The 22,334-nt window shown below is 48.1% G+C and overlaps 1 protein-coding gene across 1 annotated transcript in view; it reads right to left on the bottom strand.

The window, feature by feature from the left end:
* Positions 1-7,189, bottom strand: part of rbpjb (recombination signal binding protein for immunoglobulin kappa J region b) — a gene marked incomplete at both ends in the record, with an annotated part of 52,923 nt that extends 45,734 nt beyond the window's left edge. The window contains one exon of the mRNA XM_080023248.1: positions 7,170-7,189. Within this exon, the coding sequence (XP_079879374.1) occupies positions 7,170-7,189 (20 nt within the window). The remainder of the gene's footprint in view (positions 1-7,169) is intronic.
* Positions 7,190-22,334: the final 15,145 nt, after the last annotated feature.

Raw genomic sequence — 22,334 nt, 5'->3', positions numbered from 1 at the left:
TTTAGCCCACATGTTTCGAGATCCTCTGTGGTATGTGTGTGCAAGTGTGTGTGTGTGTGTGTGTGTATGTGTAAGATCGATGTGTTTGTCACCTCGGAACCATTTTCTGGTTTGAGAAAGTTTGATCCAGGATCTGCCATTTCTCCCAAACTCGCGACCACAGACACTCTGAATTGGCTCCGAGCGCCGAGTGAGGGGGGGAAATTGCTCTGATCAGTCACATCATGTGTGGGTTGAAGAAGCAGAAGAGGTAATGGCGCTCACAGTGTGGGGACCGTGGCAAACAAGTCTACCTAATATTCAGAAAACCAGTAAGTTGAGCCACCACTCCCACCTAAACTACGCTGAAAAATAATTACAAGGTGCTGACACATTTGGTGATAAACAAGTCACTTTCCCTTCATGGGAGGTCAAGTGAAAGATCATTGACATCATTCGAATGTGCCTCAAAAGAATGATGGCAGCAGTCGTAATAAAACCTAAAATGCGGCCGCAAGCACAAGATGATCAACCACAACATGAACAAAAGCTCAGGTTTTTGATTTAAAAAAAACAACAAAAAAAAAAAAAAAAGGATTGTTATCCTCCGACCGCCATGGATTGATTGTTCCCCCGACTGGCGTGCACGTCTCATTACTTCATTGTGATTCTAAGCACGAGCCAAAGGCCTCCTGATGTCAACGGCCACAGGAATGCCACAAGTCGGATTCTTCCGAAAAAGAAAAAAAAAAAAAAAAGCCTTGGCAGCCTTTGGGTAGAACAACAGGACGAAGAGAGAGAGAAAGAGAAAGAGAGAGAGAGAACATGGGGGAAACATGAGGGCACGACGGGGAGAAGCGCTGCTTCCCTGATTTCGAGTTTAATCACCGCTCTACCCAAAAACCCAGACAATCTGCTTCCCCTAAGTTTCAGGGACGGAGGGAACGACCAAACCTAAAAAAAGAGCCGATTCACTGGACTCCGGGAAATAGTCGATGGAACGGCGAAAAAACATTTGCTTTTCATTTGGAGCTTGAACACGTACATAAAATCCCAAAACATGAAAATGAGAGAGGGCTTCAAAGCTCGAGCCGGCGCCAGAACAAAATAAGATGCGCGTTCCTGGCCCTAGAAACACGGCGACGAACGAGCTTCGCTTGAATCGTTGATGGCAGCCCCCGTGAATACAGTCATTTCAAAAAAAGTAGTGTAAACAAATTTACCCAAGAACAAGACATGTTTTCATCCTGGCCAAAATTGTGGCGGTTAATCAAGTATTCGGGTATCTGAAAAGACCAAACTCCCTTTGGACCGGAGGCGGAGGGGAGTTGGATAGAGAGGTTTTGCTTGCACAAATACACTTTTCATATTCGAAATATCACAACAGCCCATTTGACATATTTTGCTCCCCCAACGCAAATTACACGACTTCTCTTGAGATGAACCATCTTACGACACGCCGTTAACTTCAATCCAAAATGGATTTTGATCCCCTCCAAAAAGGTTCCACCGACGACGAAGAAACATACCGTCTTGGCAGGTCTGAGTCGGGTATATTGGTTCAAGATTCGACTTGATTCATCGTTGTGAAAGAACGCTAAATCACGGCCCTGAGGGGCGTGACGCAATAAGTCAACACATACGACAGACCAAGTAGAGTAGGAGGAATTTGGAAATGAGAGCTGAACTAAGTGATCTGATTTTAAACATCAGTTTGTTTATGGGCTGGGTGGGTATCTGGTGGTAGGTTGTTGGGGAGGGGGGTTGTCACTCTCCAGGGAGATCCCGCGAATTTCAGTCAACCGTCATGACGCGGAACGGATGAACGGGTCTGTGTCTGTAGACACAGGGATACGAGAAGATCAGAGAGGAACACTTAGCGGAGCCCGGGGAGCGCCCGACAAATGACAAGGCAATTATCTGGGCCAGCGGCTTCAGAAAATGAAGCTCCTCTCCCGGAGCCACTCTGGTCTGGAGAAATTCTCTTGAAAGCTCCACGGCGGCACAAGGGCTACTCTTCTTTTTGAAATTAAAAAAAAAAAAAAAAAGTCTATGTATCTGGAAACCCAGCCGCTCTCTTCTCCAAACAGAAATGAGAAAAGACAACACTTGTGACGGACAACAGAGCTCAGGTCGAGCCGCTCAGACCTAAGAGCAGGAGAGGAAGCCAGTGAAGGCAAACACAAAACAGGAGAGAGAGAGAGAGAGAGAGAGAGAGAGAGATCATGTTTTCTGAATGAAACTTCCTGAGTGTAGAGCGATGGGATGGCGGGGGAAGAGTGGAAAAAATGCTGACACGGCAGAAAGCACCATTCCCCATGGCGATGCCATAATCGCTACCAACGGCGAAGGGAACAAAGGGCAGAGGCTGCGGGGTGAGAGAGAGAGAGCGAGAGAGAGAGAGAGTGAGCGAAAGAGCGACAGAGAAATACTGTGTCCCCGGGCGTCTTGTTAGCTCTTCCTGTCTTTTCCCGCTCACTAGCTGATAAGGGGGGGGCCAACGACAACAACGCGATCGGACATGACACCATGGGTGTTTGCTCAAGACCGCACTGTTTTCTCTTCTTGGATGGGGGGGTACAAGTATGGGGTATGAGGTCAGTGTAATGCAAGTCATGCAACAGCAAATACATCGCATGAGGAATCAAACCACCACAACCATTAAACCTCAGGATTTCAGTGGCTTGGTAGGATGGTGCGGGGGGTGAGGGGGGGGGGTGGTCCACAAGCCGCCCACTACATGAGAAAGAATAAAATACACCATCGATACAAATAAAGAATTAAACAAATTTTTTAAAAGCCACGGAGACAATAGATGAGAGGGCAAACGTCAGAAATACACACCCTCACGCTGAATGACGTACATGGGCAAATTCGGCCAGTCACACACACACACACACACACACACACACACACACACACACACACACACACACACACACACACACACACACACACACACACACACACACACACACACACACACACACACACACACACACACTTTGTCCCTCTGCAGTTGCGCACTTACATACACACACTCAGTCGGACTGCAGAACACACTCCAGCATGTGGCGAAGGACCAGAGCGGAGAGGGGAGTGCCAGGTGGGCAGCAAGCCAGGGCAAATTACGCAAAAATGTTAATTTCTAGCCCTCCGGATTCCTCCTGTGGCTTTTAGAGAGAGAGAGAGAAAGAGAGAGAAAGAAAGAGAGAGAGCGAGAGAGGACAATGAAGTTTGGGTGGCTGAGCAAGGGGAACACACCAGAACACACAGACAGAGAAAGAGAGATTCCGAGTGGAGCAGCACCTCGGAGACTCAAAAACCGCTCGAGTAGACAAGTCGAGTCCAAACCCCCGAACGAGTGTGCGCAAGGTAACGGATACACACATGAAGTGCACGCACAATGGGCTACTGTACGCATCGCCTGCCGGTGGCACGCTCGGCTTTTGTTGTTTTGTCTGCGCGCACACATTAGCCCCCTCCTCTCCCCTTGCACGCGTGAGTGTGCGTGCGCACACACACACAGACACAGACAGACACACACACACACACGTGTGTGTGTGGCATCTGCCTGGATATTGTGGATCTTTGAAGGCTGACGGCCCGGGCCCCCTGAGGTGACGCACAGATCAGGTTTTAACAGTCTTGCATCTCGCCGCACAGGTAGAGGGTGTGTGTGCGTGCGTGCGTGTGTGTGTGTGTCTGTCTGTTTGAGCATAGGGCTGCTTGGGTGGGGGTAAATCCGCACCTCTTTTTAGCACTCGCCTGAGCCTCTGCCATCATAAAGGTCAGTGCTTCGACATCTGCTCCTCTCTCTGAACCTCTCCTTTCATAAATGGGAACAGAGAAGAGGAGAGGACCCCCGGGACCGCCACCGCAGAGCACGCACGCACGCACACACACGCTTGTGTTTGGGTAACACACACCAAAGGCCCCTGCAAACACTCAAAAACTGACTCCCACTGACTGTACCTAGACAAGCCCAGACGCTCATGCTATGCGTCGACACTAACGAATACGTGTACGCGGGCAAAGAGGCTTGGCTTTTGGGCCAACAGACTCCATCACTCTGTTTTTTTGTCTGAAGAGAGAGAGAGAGAGAGCATGGAGGAGGAGGAGGAGGAGGGTGGGGTGTTCCAAATGGAATTCCATTCCCCAGGAGCACAGCACAGGCAGCATTGTGTTGAAATAAGTGATTCATGCTTTTATCATCCCAGGTGAACAGTGCTTCTCTTTCAGCGCGCGCGCACACACACACACACACACACACACACACACACACACACACACACACACACACACACACACACACACACACACACACACACACACACACACACACACACACACACACACACACACACACACACACACACACACACACACACACGTCTGAAGAGGATATTCAGAGACAGAGGGGGCAGAAACATCATGACTGATCTGATCTTTGATCTCAAATACTGGGGTTCCAATAGCTGCATCAATGAGGACCACCACTTGATACTAAAATTCAAAAGATGAATGATTTAACCAACTAAAAGCCCCCTTTCAGTGCAGTTTGAGGGGAAGTTACAGCCGTCCATCTAAAGGCTGAGGTAACGGCATGGCCTCTGTAAGCCGCCACTTGCTAATGAAGACCCCTTATGTCAATTTTAGTATTGCTTCACACCCACTCCCCTTCTTCTCTCCACGGCCCACACTCGCTCCACCAGCCCAAAGAAAAAAACAACACACACACACACACACACACACACAAAGCTGGAGATATCATCTGGACAGGTGGCCAGCCACTCAGACCTGACCCGCCCGCCCTCTAGCTCGCCCCCCTGCCCTCCCTCCAACCCCCCCTCTTCGTCTCTCTCCACCCCCTCCTCCCCGCCTCAACCGAAATCAGCTCAGGTCTGTTGGAAAGCCACAAATGAACACACACACACACACACACACACACACACACACACACACACACACACACACACACACACACACACACACACACACACACACACACACACACACACACACACACACACGCACACACGCCAAGCTAATGTCTGTCACCCACTGAGCTGTCTGTGGGGATTACTGCCTTGACGGTACAAAAAAAGGCTTGTGTTTGGCTAATGTGCAGGCAAACCATTTTAATCAGATAGAGTTTACTCCTAAGACTGGCTGGAGCAACTGCAAAGAAAAGACTAATGTGCATTGAGCACAGGCTACACCTCGTAGCGATGAATCGCCCACATTGATGAAGTGCCCGGTTTAGAATCCAACATGGCGGGCACACTTCTGCTTCAAAAAAAAGGTACAATGGATCTTCACAAAACCATCAAGTCAATTCACTGAGCGCAACAGGACACAACACGATGGACTCTTTCGGAGGAAAGCGTTCATCTAGTCCGGCGGTTTCTCAGAGCGGGGGCCGGGGTCCCCCCCTGGCGGTCCTTCGAGGGGCTCCAGGGGGGGTCCCCAGCAAAACGATCCATCGTGAAACTTGACCATTATTTCATTTACAAGACAACGTACAACAATGACTGTTTTGATTATAGCTTCACTGTTAATCGTCCTAACTATACTAAGCACTCAATGACATCCAACAAGAAAAATCTCCTCAAGTTGACATTTTCAGACGAAATCCAATCAAATGGAGTCGTGGCCTTATACATATCAAATCAGTCCTTGATATTTAAAACAAAAAGTTGAGAATCACAGGTCAAGTGGATTTAATATGGAATGTCTAATTATAAATCTCATGGCCTGAGATAAATCCCCACAATAGGAAACTGAAATCCAGGAAAAGGCATTTCGGCGCTCAATCACTTGTTATCCAATATTTTAAGAGCGCAATCAGGGGGAATATTTTGTGTTTTGAGAGAGACAAATTTCACGCACAGTCGGTTCGAGTCCTGGAACAACGGGGCCCGGGTCTCACGGAGGGGGGGGGGGGGGGGGTGGAATCGCCGGATCGCATTTACCACGGACACCGCAGGGAGTTTGGCCCGTCGGGGCGGCCGTCCCGGCATGCCCTCTGCGGCAAAAGGACCGACAACGAGGCGGTTCGGTTCGGCCCGGTTCCACTCCCGTGCGAGAGTCGGCCCTTGACGAGCCGCATCAGAAAAGAGTCGTCCCTTTTTTTTTTTTTACGACCCGTGGTCCATTTCCTTCTGTCGATACAATACGCGGATGACGCAGTCGGAACCGGCGACAAGAGCAACTGACGTTTGCTGTTCCGCCATCACAAACGATTCGACGTTCACCATGTTACGACGGCTCCTCCCTGACTGCCCTGACCTCTGTGACCCGAGTCAGAGACACTGTATGTCTGCTATAAGGTTATAACCATTCTGCTTTCCATCCTGGTACACACAGAATTGCACAGAAGTTAAGTCTTCAATATGTGTATCCAAAATCGCACAAATTCCTATTTTTGTAAATTGTTGATAGAGAGGTTTGCTTGTTGTTGTTGTTGTTGTTGTTGTTGTTGTTGTTTTAGGTTTGTGTGTCGCCGTTTTGATTATTTCTTTTTAGGTTTGTTGTATAATGCCAATTCTTTCTATTTTCTAGTTCATTTTCAGGTTTGTTCTATCGTGATATTTTTTCAATTCTTTGGGGTTTTTTTTTTGTTGTAGTATATTAACATTTTCTGCTTATTACTTTATTGGTGTGGTCTATTGTTTTGTTGTGGGCGGCTGTAACGCTGGGTTTTCAAAGCATCTATCTACATGAACATATATCGACAAAGCACATTCAGAAGCATGCCCTGCGGCTCACTAGCGAGCCGCCATTCATCGTGAACGGGCAACGGCCAGAGAAACGTAAGGCGCGGAGCGCCGCGCGTCGGTGGCCGGGTAGCCCGCTGGCTAGCTCGCTAGCTAGTCTGGAGCTTAGCAGGGGACCGTAGCCACGCCAGACCCCGCACTGCCCCGCGTGTCGGCGCGGCGGCAACAGCCAGTTCGGCTCCAGCTCGACCCCGCACGGTTCACACGCACACACACACACACATATATATATACATACACACACACTTTCCGGAACGAGCAGCCCGGCGGCGGCGGCGGCGGCGGGGGAGCGGGGTAGGGGAAACAGACGCACTTTCACGTGAAATGCCTCTCCCCTCTCCCCTCTCTCTCCCCTCTCTCTCCCACAGCTCCCACCCGCCGCCCGCGAAAGCCCCCGAATCTCAGACTCACCCCGTCACAACAGGCGCCATCTTCCACCAACTCTCACTCCAACTCCAGCACTCGCGATATCCTTTCTCTCGCTCTGTCTCTCGCTCCGTCTCGCTGTCTGTCTCGCTGTCTGTCTCGCTCTCTCTCTCGGCGCGCGCGCGCCCACCCCCCCCCCCGCCCGACGCAACAACAACCCGCCGAGACGACGGGAGCGAGACTGACCGGAGCGGCGGGGACCGGGAAGGAATAGCGACGCGAGACTCGCGGACGATCCGCTCGTCGCGAACGAGTCTTTCCGCCGACTCGGGAGCCGGGCGTCCCGCCGTCGTCGTCGCCCCCCCCCCCCCCGCAACCAAGAATGAATGTGTGCTCACGAAACAGAACGTGTGAACCGACGGCCCGAGCGCCCCTCCAAGTGATTAGGGTGCGTCGCGAGGGGGGTTCATTCTGTTTTTTTTTTTTGCCGTTCATTCACCAAACGTCGAAAGTCGCCGTCGCGATGCGTCATTTCGAGAACGACCGCCGTCGGAGCGCGACTCGCGCCCCGAGGAGCGACCGATTCCAGGCTGGTCGGCCGACACACGCGGTCGGGAATCGCCGCGGGGAGGGTGCGGGTTCACAGCCGCACACGTCAGAACAAATCAGCAATCGCAGTATTTCAAGTATTTATATCGAGTCATTTAAAAAACAAAAAACAACAAAAAAGAAAGAGAGCGGGAGGAAAAAGTATGCCGGGTACAAACATTTGAAAACGTAGAGTAGTAAAAAATAAATAAATGGCAGCACACGATGAACAGCAACCTTAAAAATGAACAATGAACCAGTACACCTTTGTATCATGCCTTCGATTATACCGCCCGAATCGAATGGAGGAACGGCCGGAGAATCGAGTCGACTCTTTTTTTTTTTTTTTTTTACTGAGCGCCTCGTCGAGGGGCGGCTCTCAAAACGGAGTCCAACCTCCCACCACGAGAGCGGGGAGGGGGGGGGGGGGGGGGTCGGGCAGAAAATGGGAGGTGGCGGGTGGAGAGAGAGAGAGAGAGGGAGAGAGAGGGGGGGGGGAGAGAGAGAGCGGGAGAGAGGGGGGGGAGAGAGGGGGGGAGAGAGAGGGAGAGAGAGGGGGGGGGGGGAGAGAGAGCGGGAGAGAGGGGGGGGAGAGAGGGGGGGGAGAGAGAGGGAGAGAGAGAGAGAGAGAGGGAGAGAGAGGGGGGGAGGGAGAGGGGGGGGGGGAGAGAGCGGAGAGAGAGAGAGAGAGAGAGAGGGAGAGAGGGAGGAGGGGGGGGGGAGAGAGAGGGCAGACGACACAACAACAGGCGTGGGAAACCTCCGGGCTCTCGCGAGAGCCGGAAAACTCTCACCGTAGACGGGCGCTCAGGGCACGGCCCCCGTCTCGCGAGACCTCCGCGGACCCGGAGTGGTTGTTTATCCTGCGCCGTTGACGTACTATTCCCACGTGTTTAGCGGGTGATGCGCTACGGCGCCGATCGGCTCGGGACGCGACGCCAGACGCGAGAAGTCCTCGGTATTTTCGCGGGACGCGTTTCTTTCTCGTTCCATTTGTTCGACCGCAGCACGCTACAGCTCTTATTTCACAACCCGTACATAACAGGAATTGGGGGGCAGTTCCCACAGAGCGGAGTTTCTGGGTGGGGGAATCAATGGAGGTTTTCTGCAACACTAAATTCGCTATTCCCCTGGGGTGCGGAGCAGTTCCTGTTTAGAAAGTGGAAACAATGGTGTGAAAACATGTGAATGAACCATACAGGACAGATTAGTGCACTGCCATCACACTGGGGAGTCCCATGACCACACTCCTCACAGCCCAAAACCTCAGACCAAGTACAAGGGAGGCTATTATTTCGACTAATTGTACTTGGGAAAGGAACACAGTTAACCCTCTTTCCATCCTTCCTTTAGAACAAAAAACGGCTTACTCTGGATGTTTAACCTCCTCTATTAAAAAAAAAAACTAAAAAAAAAAAACCAAAAACCTTCATGTCTTGCAATTCAGGCTGCCACCCTTAACAGCCGCCTCATTATCCTGAGCTCTCGAGGGCGGGTCGGAGGGCCGTAAACCTCCACGCGGGTCTCCATCGCTCATGTCCTGTTTTAACCGCCCGCACTTCATTTAAATGTGTTTGTCTTCTTTGTTAACCGAACAAGCCGTTCTGTTTGGTGTGTGTGTGCCCCCCTCCCCTCCCCTCCCCTCCGCCCCTTCTTCAAAGACACGGATGCGAAGGGTGAAGACATCTCAGGGGCCCCGGGCGACCACTCTGCGCCCGACGATTTAGGAGTGTGCCTGAATTCAGTTTCCGGAGATGACCCGAGTTGCGCGTCGCAGTGGTTCCGGTCCGTGAGAGACAGGGGCCGGGTGGCGGATGCAGATCGGGCCTAAATCTTTCGACTAAATCACACTTTGAATCTGGGCAAACTGAGAAGGGCTTCGTCAGCCCTCTAGTCTGTATGTATTGGGGGCAGTTCCGACACGCCGTTGTCCAAGTTTGATCCAGATCGGTAAAAGTAAGGTGATTTCCGGAAGGGAGATTCAAGTTAATCTAGGTCTGAGTGAAGGTTTAAATTCCGTTTTTGGATCTGAGACCTCCAGGTTGACCTTGACAAGAGAGAAAATGGATTATCTGGAGTGAGGTCGGCGCCAAGACCCGACAGAAGGAGCGGACTAGTCCTTCATGACCGTAGCCTCGGAATTCCTCGTCGAGGACTAATTAGTCTCAAATTAAGCGGCGTCTCAGGAAGGCATTTTTTTAATTCTGGATTAATTTAAGTAGGATTATATCTTGGTCCTGCTTTAGATTAAACCCTGTCTGTGAAACCACCCACAGTGGTTTCGATAGAACATTACAAATCCACACTTTTCAAATTTTTCTTCTGAGGAAAGAGGGACAGAATGACAAGAGAGAGCGCGAGAGAGAGAGAGAGAGAAGCACGGCCGAGGCTTCGCATGAGAGCTGGCTTGGACGGGGGCCCGCGCGGCGAGGACCCGGAGACGAGGACCTCATCCTGCCCTCGAAACCAGTTTTCCATTGCCTCTTCCTTTACGGTCGGAGGAAGGACCTCCACTTACACTCAAGGTTTAGGGGGAAGCATAAAGTTTCCTCAAATGTTTTACGGCTGAAAAAAAAAAAAAAAGAAAAGAAGAAAAGACGTCGTTTCCAGAGGGAAAAAAGAGGGAGCGGAGGGCCCTCGCCGTGACAACACGGGTTGCTTTCATATTTAGAGGAAGTTTAACAACAACTGGATTCGACCTCCGACCTCCTCGGTGGTTGTAAAGCTCGCAGCATATTTTTATGGTTAGTCTATACCTATGATTTGGGGTTTCCCCTAAAGCCCGTATTGTATTTTCAATTGCTCCTTTTTTTTTTTTTTTTTTTTTATGCAATATGTTTTCTCTTAGCGCTTTGTGCGATTCATTCGGGTTTCGATAAAAATAAAAGCGACTTGACTTCGATGGAGATCCCATTTATTTATTTATTTTCAATGGAAACAAACCAGCTTTTTTTCTCTAAAATAAAGACAGCACCGGCAATGATCTTCTATTGTGGCCATGTTTTCTGGCACAAGACATGAAACTATTATTATTATTATTACTAATATTATTATTATTATTTATGGAGGGGGACCATCTCCAGAGCTGTCCTGTTTCGATCCAACCTTGTTTCCCCTCAGAATGGACTTTTAAGATAAGATAAGATAAGATAGTACTCAGTTACTTGTTTACCAACCTTTTTTTCTGACACCTATTATGGCCTACTAACACTTCTTAATTTCAATCTCTTGAGATTATTGTGAAGAACGCAGAGCTGCTATTCTGGTCGGAATTGATGTATGCAGGCTAGCAACACAGGAGACAGTTGCCGTCATTTATTTATTTTAAGCGGAATTTGAAAAATGATCACTGCACACAGTTGAAAAAAATTGCTTTATTATTTCCCCCTGTGGGGGAAATTCAGGCATTTCAGCAGCTAAGGGGGGAACATCAAGTACAGAGTATACACTATATTCCAAAATATATACATGAAAAATTAAAACAAAAGTAATAATAAAGTAATAAAATGTAATAAACAGCTTAACAAAAAAATTAAAGAATATAATATACAGTGTGGTTCTTTTCAGTGAAGTGCAAAATAGAATAGAATACACAATATATATAATAAAATATTAAATGTATAATATCAATGACAGCACGATATATATCAATGACATATATTTCTCAATAATGGCTCTAAAAGTGGCCATTTCGATGACAGGTTTCAGGATATGTTTGTCAACATGCGATATGTTTTGCCGCGTCAGTGAACAAATAAAACACAGTGCGGTTCTCATTACGTGAAGCAATTCCCATCGAACAAAAAACGACGCCGGGGTCACAAGTTGGATTCCTCTGCGCTCTAATGAGAAACAGCGACATTGAGAAGGCGGTGGGAAACGTTTATTCCGAGTCTAGATCCTAATTTTTCGCCGCTAAGCTTATCTAGCCGAGCTAAAGAGCTCCTTAAAAAGAAACAAAATCATTATTCGAACAAAAGCCTCCCGTTTTTGGTTTTAATCTGCTGGATTGAGGACAGGGAGCGTAATGAGAGGGGAAAGAAAGCCAGTTGAGGAAGCGCAGACGGCTTCCTGATCAGCGGCCCGAAGGGGGAGAACCGGTGGGGACCCAGCAGAACCAAACCAGGGAAATACAAGTGGTGAGACGGTCACACAGACAGTTGACGCAGGGACAGACGGACACTCAGACAGAGACACAGACAGGAATTCCGCATTTGGCACCTGCTTGCTACACTTTCCCTGCTCTTAAATAAAAACGACCTCTCCAGCTCAGAACTTCCATATAAGGTTGAATGAAACTGAGTGAATGTCACATCAAGACAGTCTACTAAGCTAGACTTATATCACTGTAATAAGTTAGAACGATAACACTGTAATAACACTGTAATAAGTTATACTGATAACACTGTAATAACACCATAATAAGTTAGAAGTTAGATGAATAACATTGTAATAAGTTAGACTGATAACACTGTAATAACACTGTAAAAAGCTAGACTCTAGTAACCATCTGTTACTAGCCATGTCAACACGATTAATAGGATTTTTGATTCATCATGTACAGAAATATTCAATTGTAATTATTTAGATTTATATTCATTCCCAGTCAATAATTGCCTCATGCCATTTAGCGCCTGCCATGGATTTTGGTGTTGGTGCATGGAGCACATTTTGTACAAATTGTATTTCTTCTTTTTTTTTTAGGCTGTTGCGCATTGTTTTTCGCCACTACTCCACTACAATGCTCCAACTATTACCACGGAAAAATTCCCTGCACATGAATATTAACTTTGCCCAATGAGAAGATTGTGAGTGTCTTCGGAACCGGGTTCCCCCCGGAAACATCGAGGGGCCCCCGGCCGCTTGGTTGGAAAAAAAAAAAAAAAAGAAGAAAGAAACGACCGGGCGATTAGTCTCCGAGGAAGGAGAGGGAAATGGAAGCGGCTGTTTTGCAAGTGTGTCCCTTTTGAAAGAGAGGGAAATCGGAGGCGTGAGGAAAGACACAGTTTCCCCTTTTCCGGGACCCACTCGGTTCACCTCGAGTTCACGCTGTCAAGCCCGTGCGGGGTGAGCAGCGCCCGGGGCACGCACGCCATTCAGCGGCCCCTGGCCACGAAAGGGTGAAAATAAGCAACGTGATAGGACGAGGCTCCAAAACATTATCAAATATCCCGCCTGCTCTCGGCCGGCGTATCCAGTAACGGGATACTGTGATGATCGCCGCGATGAAAACCCCAAAAAGTCTGCCCGCTCCACCCGGTGCGAGGCGATCGGGGAGGTGTCCTCACTTCGCTTTCTAATACGTGACACGGGTCATCGCAATGACGTCGTGACAAACGGACGCTCATGTGACACTCTCGTGGCGTCCAAGGCCAGAAAAGATTCACTTTTTTGAAGTATGTTTCAAAGGTTGGATGTCAGCTTTAAATCGCTATCAAATTGTGTGTGTGTGTGTGTGTGTGTGTGTGTGTGTGTGTGTGTGTGTGTGTGTGTGTGTGTGTGTGTCTGTGTGTGTGTGTGTGTGTCTGTGTGTGTGTGTTCGTGCGTGCGTCTGTGTGATTGTATTCTCGATTTGACGGAAGGGAAAAGTGTTGGTTCAACTCCCGCCCCGGGGGCTTTGTTCTCTGATTAAAAAAGCAGAGTTGATCATGAATTCGGAAAAATATGTATAATGCTGGTGAGAAAAGCAGTCTGAGACACTCTTTGTCAAATAAAAGATATTATTGGCAACACTGACAAAATGCCTTTCAAGAGGTGTTGGGATCCTTGCCTTATAAGTCTTATTATATCTTATTATCTGTACGTATACAGTATAGCTGGAATACTTGTTGTTTATTGTTCCTATATTGTTTATTTTTTGTTCCTCTCTTGTTCATTTGTATTATTTATATTCCCTCCGTTATTGTTGACGCTGTATGACTTCTATTAGGGGTCCACCCCCAAAACGGGTGGGAGTCCTATTGCTTTTGTTGACGAAAAAACTGACGTGGGTAGTCTACGGATGTCACAGATCCGCTGCAGTCATATACAAGATGAATAAAATGTGTATTCGGGGCAGTTCCGACACGCTGTCGTCCAAGTTTGATCCAGATCGGTCCATTTTTGTGGAACAATTGAGTAAAAAACCGAACTTGTTTTTTATCATAATAATTCTTTTTTTTTTCGCCGCAACAAGGAGTACACAGATCACGTGACAGAACTGCAGTCTGGTGACACACAGATATAATCGCGATTGGAATAATTTAGGGAATATAAGAATTTTATATATATATATATATATATATATTAGAATTTGAATATAAGATGCTCTTAACCATACAAAGTTACAAAGTGACAGGTATTATTTTACTGGAAAACAATTTGATTAAACAAAGTGCAGCGTATTCAACATCATAAATATATACGCTTCTGAGGACAACTGACACGCACCAGAGTAAGTTCTACAAAAGAAAAGCCCACTAACATCACTGTCAGAATTTATAGACATTCCAGAGATACCAATGTATACAATCTCCCTAAATTATAATTGCTGGTAACAATAACCATAAGCAATTACATAATACAAGGAATAAGTATTTATTGTGTATGTGTTTTGAAATATTTTCATTCATTTTGTGTTTTTCGTGTAGCTCACTACACACAATTCATTTCATTATATACCCTTTACAATTGAAGTCAGTTAAACCACTTACCTTCATTTATTTATTTATAGCTTTATAAAATTATTATTGTGAAGGCAGTTTTCTGTTCATTTACAAAGTGCCATAAAATAATTCTGTTCCCCAAAATGGATTAATAATCGTGATAAAAAATCGTGATCACAATATTAACGTTGTGATGATCGTTTTAGCCGTCATCATGCGGCCCTACTTCAGAACGATAACCGCCGTTAGTAGGAAAGCCACCCACAGCCTCAAACACCGCCCGATCATAGAATTACACTGTAACCAGGCTGGAAAGAAAGAACCTCTGCAGTCACAAAACACACCAGAACACCAGAATTATTATTATTACTTATTGTTCCTATTTATTGTTTTCGCTGCATGACTTTTATCGAAATAGTTTTTTGGTTTTTTTTGTCCCTCTATTGTTTACTTTCCTGTTCCTCTGTTGTTTACTTGACTTGTTGGTTTGTCACCGCCCCCTACAGGGACAACAAAGACCTCAAATCAGAGACAGTGTTAGGGTTACATCCATGGATTTCTTTTTTTTCCCCCGACTCTTAAGTGACATCAACGTTCCACCTCAGAAAATCTGAGACAACGCGTGGAATCCCACGGGTTCCAAAAGTCGAATCTTTTTTACCCTTTTGAGGGTGATTAATGCCGGGCCTCGAAAGGGAACAGCCGCCATGGGATCCCTCTGACCTCAGCGCCCGAGTTATTCAGTTTGTTGTCAGGATGTGGTGAAGACATCATCTAGATTTGGTATCGCGGTCGGCCGGGCGGCCGGGCGGCCCGGGCGAGATCCAATATATTTTGGAAAAGCTTTTGTTTCGGGTTTGAAAAAACATCCACCTTCTAAAAAAAAAAAAGAAATTAAGTGAAACCCATAAGAGAATAATCAGGAAAAGGGTCAAAAATGTCATAACATTGGAAGTTTCCAACAAAAGTAAAGACTCTCCACTGGCCCGTACTGAGCACACCAAAGTCTGTATGAGTCTTAAAAACAATGAATAATAAAGATTTTTTATTTTTTTATTTTTTACTTTTTTTCAGACATTCAGAACTCATCCAAATCACTTATCTGTCCAGGCATTTTCTTGGGATTTGTAATTTCATTCTAATGAGGATTTCGGTGTGTTGTTTACACCGTGTAAAAACATTGTGTTATATGTTTTTTATACATTTCTTTGTTTTGGACGTGTTGTTTAGATAGACAGATACATTTTGTTAACCGCAGCATATTTGGCTGTTTGTCGTTTACAGGGAATTAGCCTCAGCCAAGCGAACCTCCTCAAACCATGACCCCTGGTGCGCCCACATCTCTGTTTCTCTCTCTCTCTCTCTCTCTCTCTCTCTTTCTTCGTCTCTTTCTCTGTTTTGCTTTCCCTGTGTTGCTCTCGCCGTCCGTCATAAGACACATACAGAGTAAATATACACCCAGACCTACACGGCGAGATGAAAAAGATATTTCGCAGTGTCTGCTTCGCTCTTCAAAACAGACATTTGCTCCCTTTAAACCCCCCTCCCCCCCACACACACACACACACATTGGGAAGAGGCGATGCAAAGGTGAACTCACACGCACCCACATTTGAGTGGCTTGTCTATCTTTCTATCTCTCTCTCTTTCACACACACACACACACACACACACACACACACACACACACACACACACACACACACACACACACACACACACACACACACACACACACACACACACACACACACACACACACACACAAATGCACTGCTGAGGCCGTGACCTTGAGCACGCCCCAGCCTCCTCCCCTGCCAGGCTGTCTGTCGGGGGTAGGGGGTGGGGGAGGGTCGTCGTTGTCGAAAGGGAGGTGTGGGGTCAGCAGGCCAGGAAGAGCGCTGGTGGTTAGGATGTGAGGCTATCAGGTGTGTGTGTGTGTGTGTGTGTGTGTGTGTGTGTGTGTGTGTGTGCGTGCGTGTGTGCGTGCGTGCGTGCGTGGGTAAGAAGGACCAGCTCGCCGTGCGCTGCTGGTCCGCTTTTGGTCGGGGTTCAGTTAGTTGTTTGTGTAAATGTACCCCTGAATCGCTGCTGGTGCTAAAAACAGCCTTATTAATAGTGTTCGCATATTATTTACATATTCTTTCATTATAGAAATGTACTTCCGGTTTGTTGTTTTCGCTTGCTGGACGGGCGTAAATCCGGGTTTAGAAATGTGTCTTCATCGCTCCAGGTTATCACTTGTATAATAATGTAATTTAATACCAATAATTAAATGCGGTAATAAAAGAGGGGCTTCTATTGTCAGTGGAAACCAGGCGATCAGCTACTGATCACTCCAGATCAATGATGCCCGCCTGACGTGTACGTTACACGTCACACTCGAGGCCGACTCCGTTGTGTTACACGTCGCACCCCATGGTCACGCCTCTGGCCCGGCGAGCCAGCACATTATCTCAAAATCACACACACGGGGGAGACATCATGCCCCCTTTGTTGGGTCCAGCGTTAAAAAAAACAAAAACAATGCGGCGGTATTGAACAGGTCTTCATTACGACAGAATTGCGGAATCTCTGTGTGAAAGCGGCTTTAGAAAGACCGTACACTCCCACCGGTGTCCCCCCAGGGCTCAACCCTCGGCCCCCTGTTGTTCTCCCCGTCTCCCCATCTCACCCTCCCCCGTGGTCGCTCCTATCGGCGCAATAGGGACGACGGGCGGATTGAACCGCGATTTCGCCGCGTGTCTCGGAAGACGTCAGCGCTTGGCCGTCAGCGCGAAGCAACGCCCCCGGGCGCAATCTCAAAAGGACGGAGCTCGTCATTCTCCGAAAGCGAGCGAGCAAGCGAGCAAGCCAGCGGCCGAGCGGGCGTGCGAAACGAACGGGCGGACACTCGGGGCGGACGGGTGAAAACCAGGAAACGAGGAAGCGGGGGCATTCAGCGCGGGGGAAGTGGGGGGGCGCTCGAGCCGCAGGTGCCTTATTTGTCCACCAACAAAGCCCTTGGCGAGTGGGGAAACCTGTGAAAGAGTGTCTATTAAGTGCCGGGGGGCTGAAAGAAGGGGCGACGTGAACAAATGAATGGATGAGCGGGTGAACGAAGGAGTGAGCGCTAATGTGCGGAGGAGAAAGACAGAGCCCTCTGCAGGGAAGAAGAAGGGACGAGTGGCGCGGTGCACGGCGCTTAAAAAGCCCAGAAGGATCCTGCGGGTGGAGGAGGGGCTGGGCGGTGGAAAAGTGTGTGAGGGTAGCCGGGTAAAAGGGGAGGAGGAGATCGGGATGGATGCGGGGAGGGGGGAGGAAGGGAGGGCGGGAGGGTTTAGGCAGCCCGTCCCGGACAATGTGACATGGCACACGCTATTAATTCTGGCTCAGCGGAGAGAGACCCTGCCTCGCCATCTGCTCTGGGTCAGGGGCGTTCGGCGGGGTCAGCGTCACATCGAAAACCCCACCGCACGGCTCCCCCCTCGCCTCACACACACACACACACACACACACACACACACACACACACACACACACACACACACACACACACACACACACACACACACACACACACACACACACACACACAGACACACACACACACCCCACACCCCACACCCCAACACACCTCCTGTGCGTCCTCGCCTGGCAGACACCCGCCCAGGCCTGCGTGCATTTCCATAAAACAATGCAGCCAACCTGCTCCCGTGTCAGGGCGGGGAGGGGTTAAGGGGGGGAAAGGCTAAACCCCCCCCCCTTCCCCTTCAGCTCCCTCTCCTCCTCTTAACAATGGGCTGTCAGATGAAAAAGGGCCTCGCTGAACTTGATATACATTACAAAAGGGCCACACCACGGCAGGCCGGGGCCTCGCCCCCGCCGGCCCCGCGGTTGAATTTGCGCTTGGCGTTTGTTCGTCCATTTGTTCAGGGTTTTGAACCCCGACCGAACGCGCACCAGCAGCGCACGGCGGGCTGGTCCTTCTTAAATATTTTTTTGGGGGGCGGGGGGTCATTAGGTGTCCTCGGTTAGCGTAGGACATCCCTCGCAAAGGAGAGCCAAATGTCCATTGCCGAAAGTTCTTTGGGTGTGTGAGTGGCTGTGTGAGTGGGTCAACCTCAAAGATGGGAAGAGTCAAAAACCTTTGAAAACTGATTGTCGGGAGGGGGCTGCGTTGCTTCCATCAAATCGGCCGGAGCTCCTCACCTGTCCAGCAGACATTCTCCGTTTATTCGCCCCGTCTGCGGTCTTGTCGCTCGCGAGTTTCGCCTCGTCACCTTGTCAGTCCAAGTCTACGCAGCTACTCTCGCGTTACTTTTTTTTCCAGTCTTTGTGAAGCCGTTTATTTGTCTGTGTATCTCAAGTCAGCACTTTCAATTTGGCCTCAGCCTGCCTCGGCGTCCAGGTCCGACTCTTGCCCTGAGAGACTACCTCATGTAACAGTTTTCTTTTTACAAAACAGGGACCTAATGAGGGAACGGGGTGTCCACCGCCTCTGAAATTTGGCTTCGTTAGGACACAAGTAATAAAATGGCTGCAGACAATTACTCCCACATCGTTCTTATCGCTGCGCTAGGTCGGTCGGAGTGATAAGGAGGTTTCTCCTCCCAAAGAGATAAATCTTAATGTTCCGATGTGTCTTACGCCGGGTTCAGACGACGTGATCCTGGCCCGATTTTTCCGCTCGCCGACAGGTTTTTGGAAGTGGCCGGCGCCGGAGCCCCGGACCGGAGGCATATCGTAGCGCGCTCCAGTGAGCGACGAGGGCGCGGCGTGAACTATTCGCGACGGGGTCCCACTGCTAGAGACACCGAGCGGGTTTCACATCCGGGCGTGTCGGGAACGAGTCGGGCGTCGGTCGCGTAGTGTGAAAACCACAAGACGTCGCGGTTCCCGATGTCAAGACAGAAAGTCGTGTCGCGCGAACCGCGCGGCGAGCCGTGCGGCGAGCCGACGACTTCGAGAGTCGCGCAGCAACGCCCGTGACGTTAAGGCTTCGCGTGCATAAAAAGAAAAGCCAAGCCGAAGGAGCTGGGGTTCCCTAATTCTGTTGACGCTGAAGGTTGGGATTAGCCCGAAAAAAAGAAGAAGAAAAAAAAAAGAACAGGCGCTGTAAGAGGACTGTGAAGAGGTGTCGATGAGATCCAGGGCGTCCCTCGCATCTCCCTCCCGACTATCTCCCTCCAATTTGTCTCTTATCTGTCTCTTATTCACCGTCGACATTCTTTATTCCTGCCCTGGCGTGTTTGTATTCTTTAATGTGACCGACCTGTTTGATGGGGTAGGAGTTAAAGACCCCCTCCCCACCCCCCCGCGCCCCGGCTAAATCCGTTAATCTGCTCTCGGACACGTCTGGAGGGCAAAACAAACAAATAAGATGCACCCCACCCGATCCACTCCCACTCCCCCCCACCCGCCCCCCCCCACTCCGCCCAACAATCCTGCCACACCCTCCCTGTCACCCAACGCGTCTGTTTAGTCCATTAACAGCAGACACCTCCATACAAAGTCTGTTTGTCAGGTTCAGCAGTCGAACTGACTGTTCGCCGCACTCATTGCCGGCAGTGTTATGGAGAGTCGTGGAGATAAATAGGGACATGTACTGCATCAGTCTCTTATAAGTATTGCGTTCTCTGTAATGAAGCTCTTTTTTTTTTTTTTTAAGAAACTAATACACAAACATTTTTAGAAAAATGTTGCAAATAACTGCAAGCATAGTGTGTGTAATGTTTTTGGTATTTGGTATTGTTTTGATATGTTCAGCCACACTCAAAATTGTAATTAAATGAAATGAAATTAAATTAAATTAATATAAAATATGTAGGGAGTGGTACCTATTCTGTTTTTGCTAAAGAAATATAGAATAACATTTGGAAAAATTTGAAAAATATAAATTACCCGCAACTGAATAAAACTCTTGTTTGATGTGCCTCACACTTTGATGGTCTGGTAATCTAATAAATACATTTAGAATACAATAAATATATTTAGAATATAATAAATACATTTTGAATATAATAAATATTTTTAGAGTCTAATAAATATATTTAGAATCTAATAAATATATTTAGAAATTAATAAATACATTTAGAATATAATAAATACATTGAAATTATAATACATACATTTAGAATTCTGTATAATAAATACATTTATAATATAATAAATACATTTAGAATACTGTATAATAAATACATTCAGAATAAAATAAATACATTTAGAATATTGTATAATAAATACATTTAGAATATAATAAATACATTTAGAATACTGTATAATAAAAACATTTACAATATAATTAATACATTTTGAAGACTTTATAATAAATACATTTATAATATAATAAATAAATTTAGAAACCCCTGAAGGCCACATTTTTATTTTTCACTATGTGACTTATTGGCTGTGGTCAGATTTTCAGGATCTCCAACTCGCAATGAAGAGTCATAACTGTAACAGTCTAGCCTCTGGGTACTATTTCGCAAAAATTCAAAAATGTAAAATGTAAAAGAGTTAGATTTTTCTTTATCTGCAAGAAGACAAGTTATCCAGTTGGGTGGCAGGTATTTTCTCGTTGTGTCCGTCGTCTCCACATATGGACGTCACAACTCCAATCGTCTCATGACAGGAAGAAAAATTTAAAAAGCTTGGTGTGTGAGCGCCTCCGACCCTACGACCAGAGCGGGAAGGGTCAAAGGTCGTGGGGTCAGGAGACAGAAAAGGAACATGTGATCAATTGGACCTGAGGAAAACAGAATGCAAGAAAGAGAGAGAGAGCGAGAGAGAGAGAGCGAGAGAGAGAGAGCGAGAGAGAGAGAGAGAGAGAGAGAGAGAGAGGCGGCACGACAGAAAAAAACTAAGGAACGTAGGTTATTTCGGAAGTTACACCAACAAGCTCAACCAACCAAACTGGAGAAAACACTTCCCCTTCAGACAGCGTGACCGAGGAATCTTGAATAAATATACGACGTGTTCCCACGTAGGAGTATCGCTTCTGTCAAAGGCCGCCGAGAAGAGCTTCACTGGGGCCGAGACAATGGCATGATGCTATTCCAATATGGTTGCACTGAGTGCATCCCCGTCATATCGCTCAGACAAAAGTCATCGGTCCTTCATTATCTTTTTATCTTTTTTAGCTATTTCCATTTATTTGCGTGATTTTGACGGCACCAGCGGCCCCTAAATCCTGTTGCCATTTCCAGAAAGCGTGAGCTCATTGGTCAGAAGCGCAGAGGTTCCCGGCATCCAAGTGTCACATCTGGGACGGAATCTGGGACAACCCTTCACTTTCGCTTGTTGTCTCGCTCTTGCTTCCTCTCTCTCTCTCTCTCTCCTTTCAGTCCTCTCTCTCTCTCTCTCTCTCTCTCTCTCTCTCTCTCTCTCTCTCTCCCTCTCTCCCTCTCTCCCTCCCACTCTTCGGGCGGCGGGGAAAGATGGCTTGTGGCGAAGGAGGGAGGGAGGCGTTTAATCATCAACGAGCACCCAGGTAAGGGAGGATGGGAGAGTTTGGGGCGAGCGAGGAGACCCGAAAGAGCGAGATGGTGAGAGAGGGGGAGCGGGAAAGAGTCGGGCGAGGGAGAGGGAGGAGGGAGGGAGAGAGCAGGGCGGTGACAGGGAGCGTGACAGCGCTCCTAAAGCTGGAGCGAGAGAGGGGGGGGGGGGGGGGGGGTGGGAGAGGGAGCACGGCCCAGAGGCCACAAACAGCACATCTGGGAGGGAGGAGGAGGAGGAGGATGAGGAGGAGGAGGAGGAGGATGAAGGCCGTTGACCGTTACATGGAAAAAGTGACAAATCAGCGCGAGCCGTGCCAGAGCGCTGATAAAGAGATCCTACGTTCCCGCTCTGCTTCCACTTAAGGCCCTGAAAAAACGCGGAACGCCGGCGGTTCCCCCCAGAATCCGGAGCAGAAGCTCGAACAGAAGCGTGCAAAGCCATGTTTGGAATGTTTGAGGTAATCTGTTGTAAACATCTTAACACGACAGAATAGGCACAC

This window comes from Zeus faber, assembly GCF_960531495.2.
Source record: "Zeus faber genome assembly, chromosome: 22".
Taxonomy (NCBI): domain Eukaryota; kingdom Metazoa; phylum Chordata; class Actinopteri; order Zeiformes; family Zeidae; genus Zeus; species Zeus faber.
Note: the sequence above shows the minus strand (reverse complement) of the source record. Positions and strands in the feature narration are given on the sequence as shown.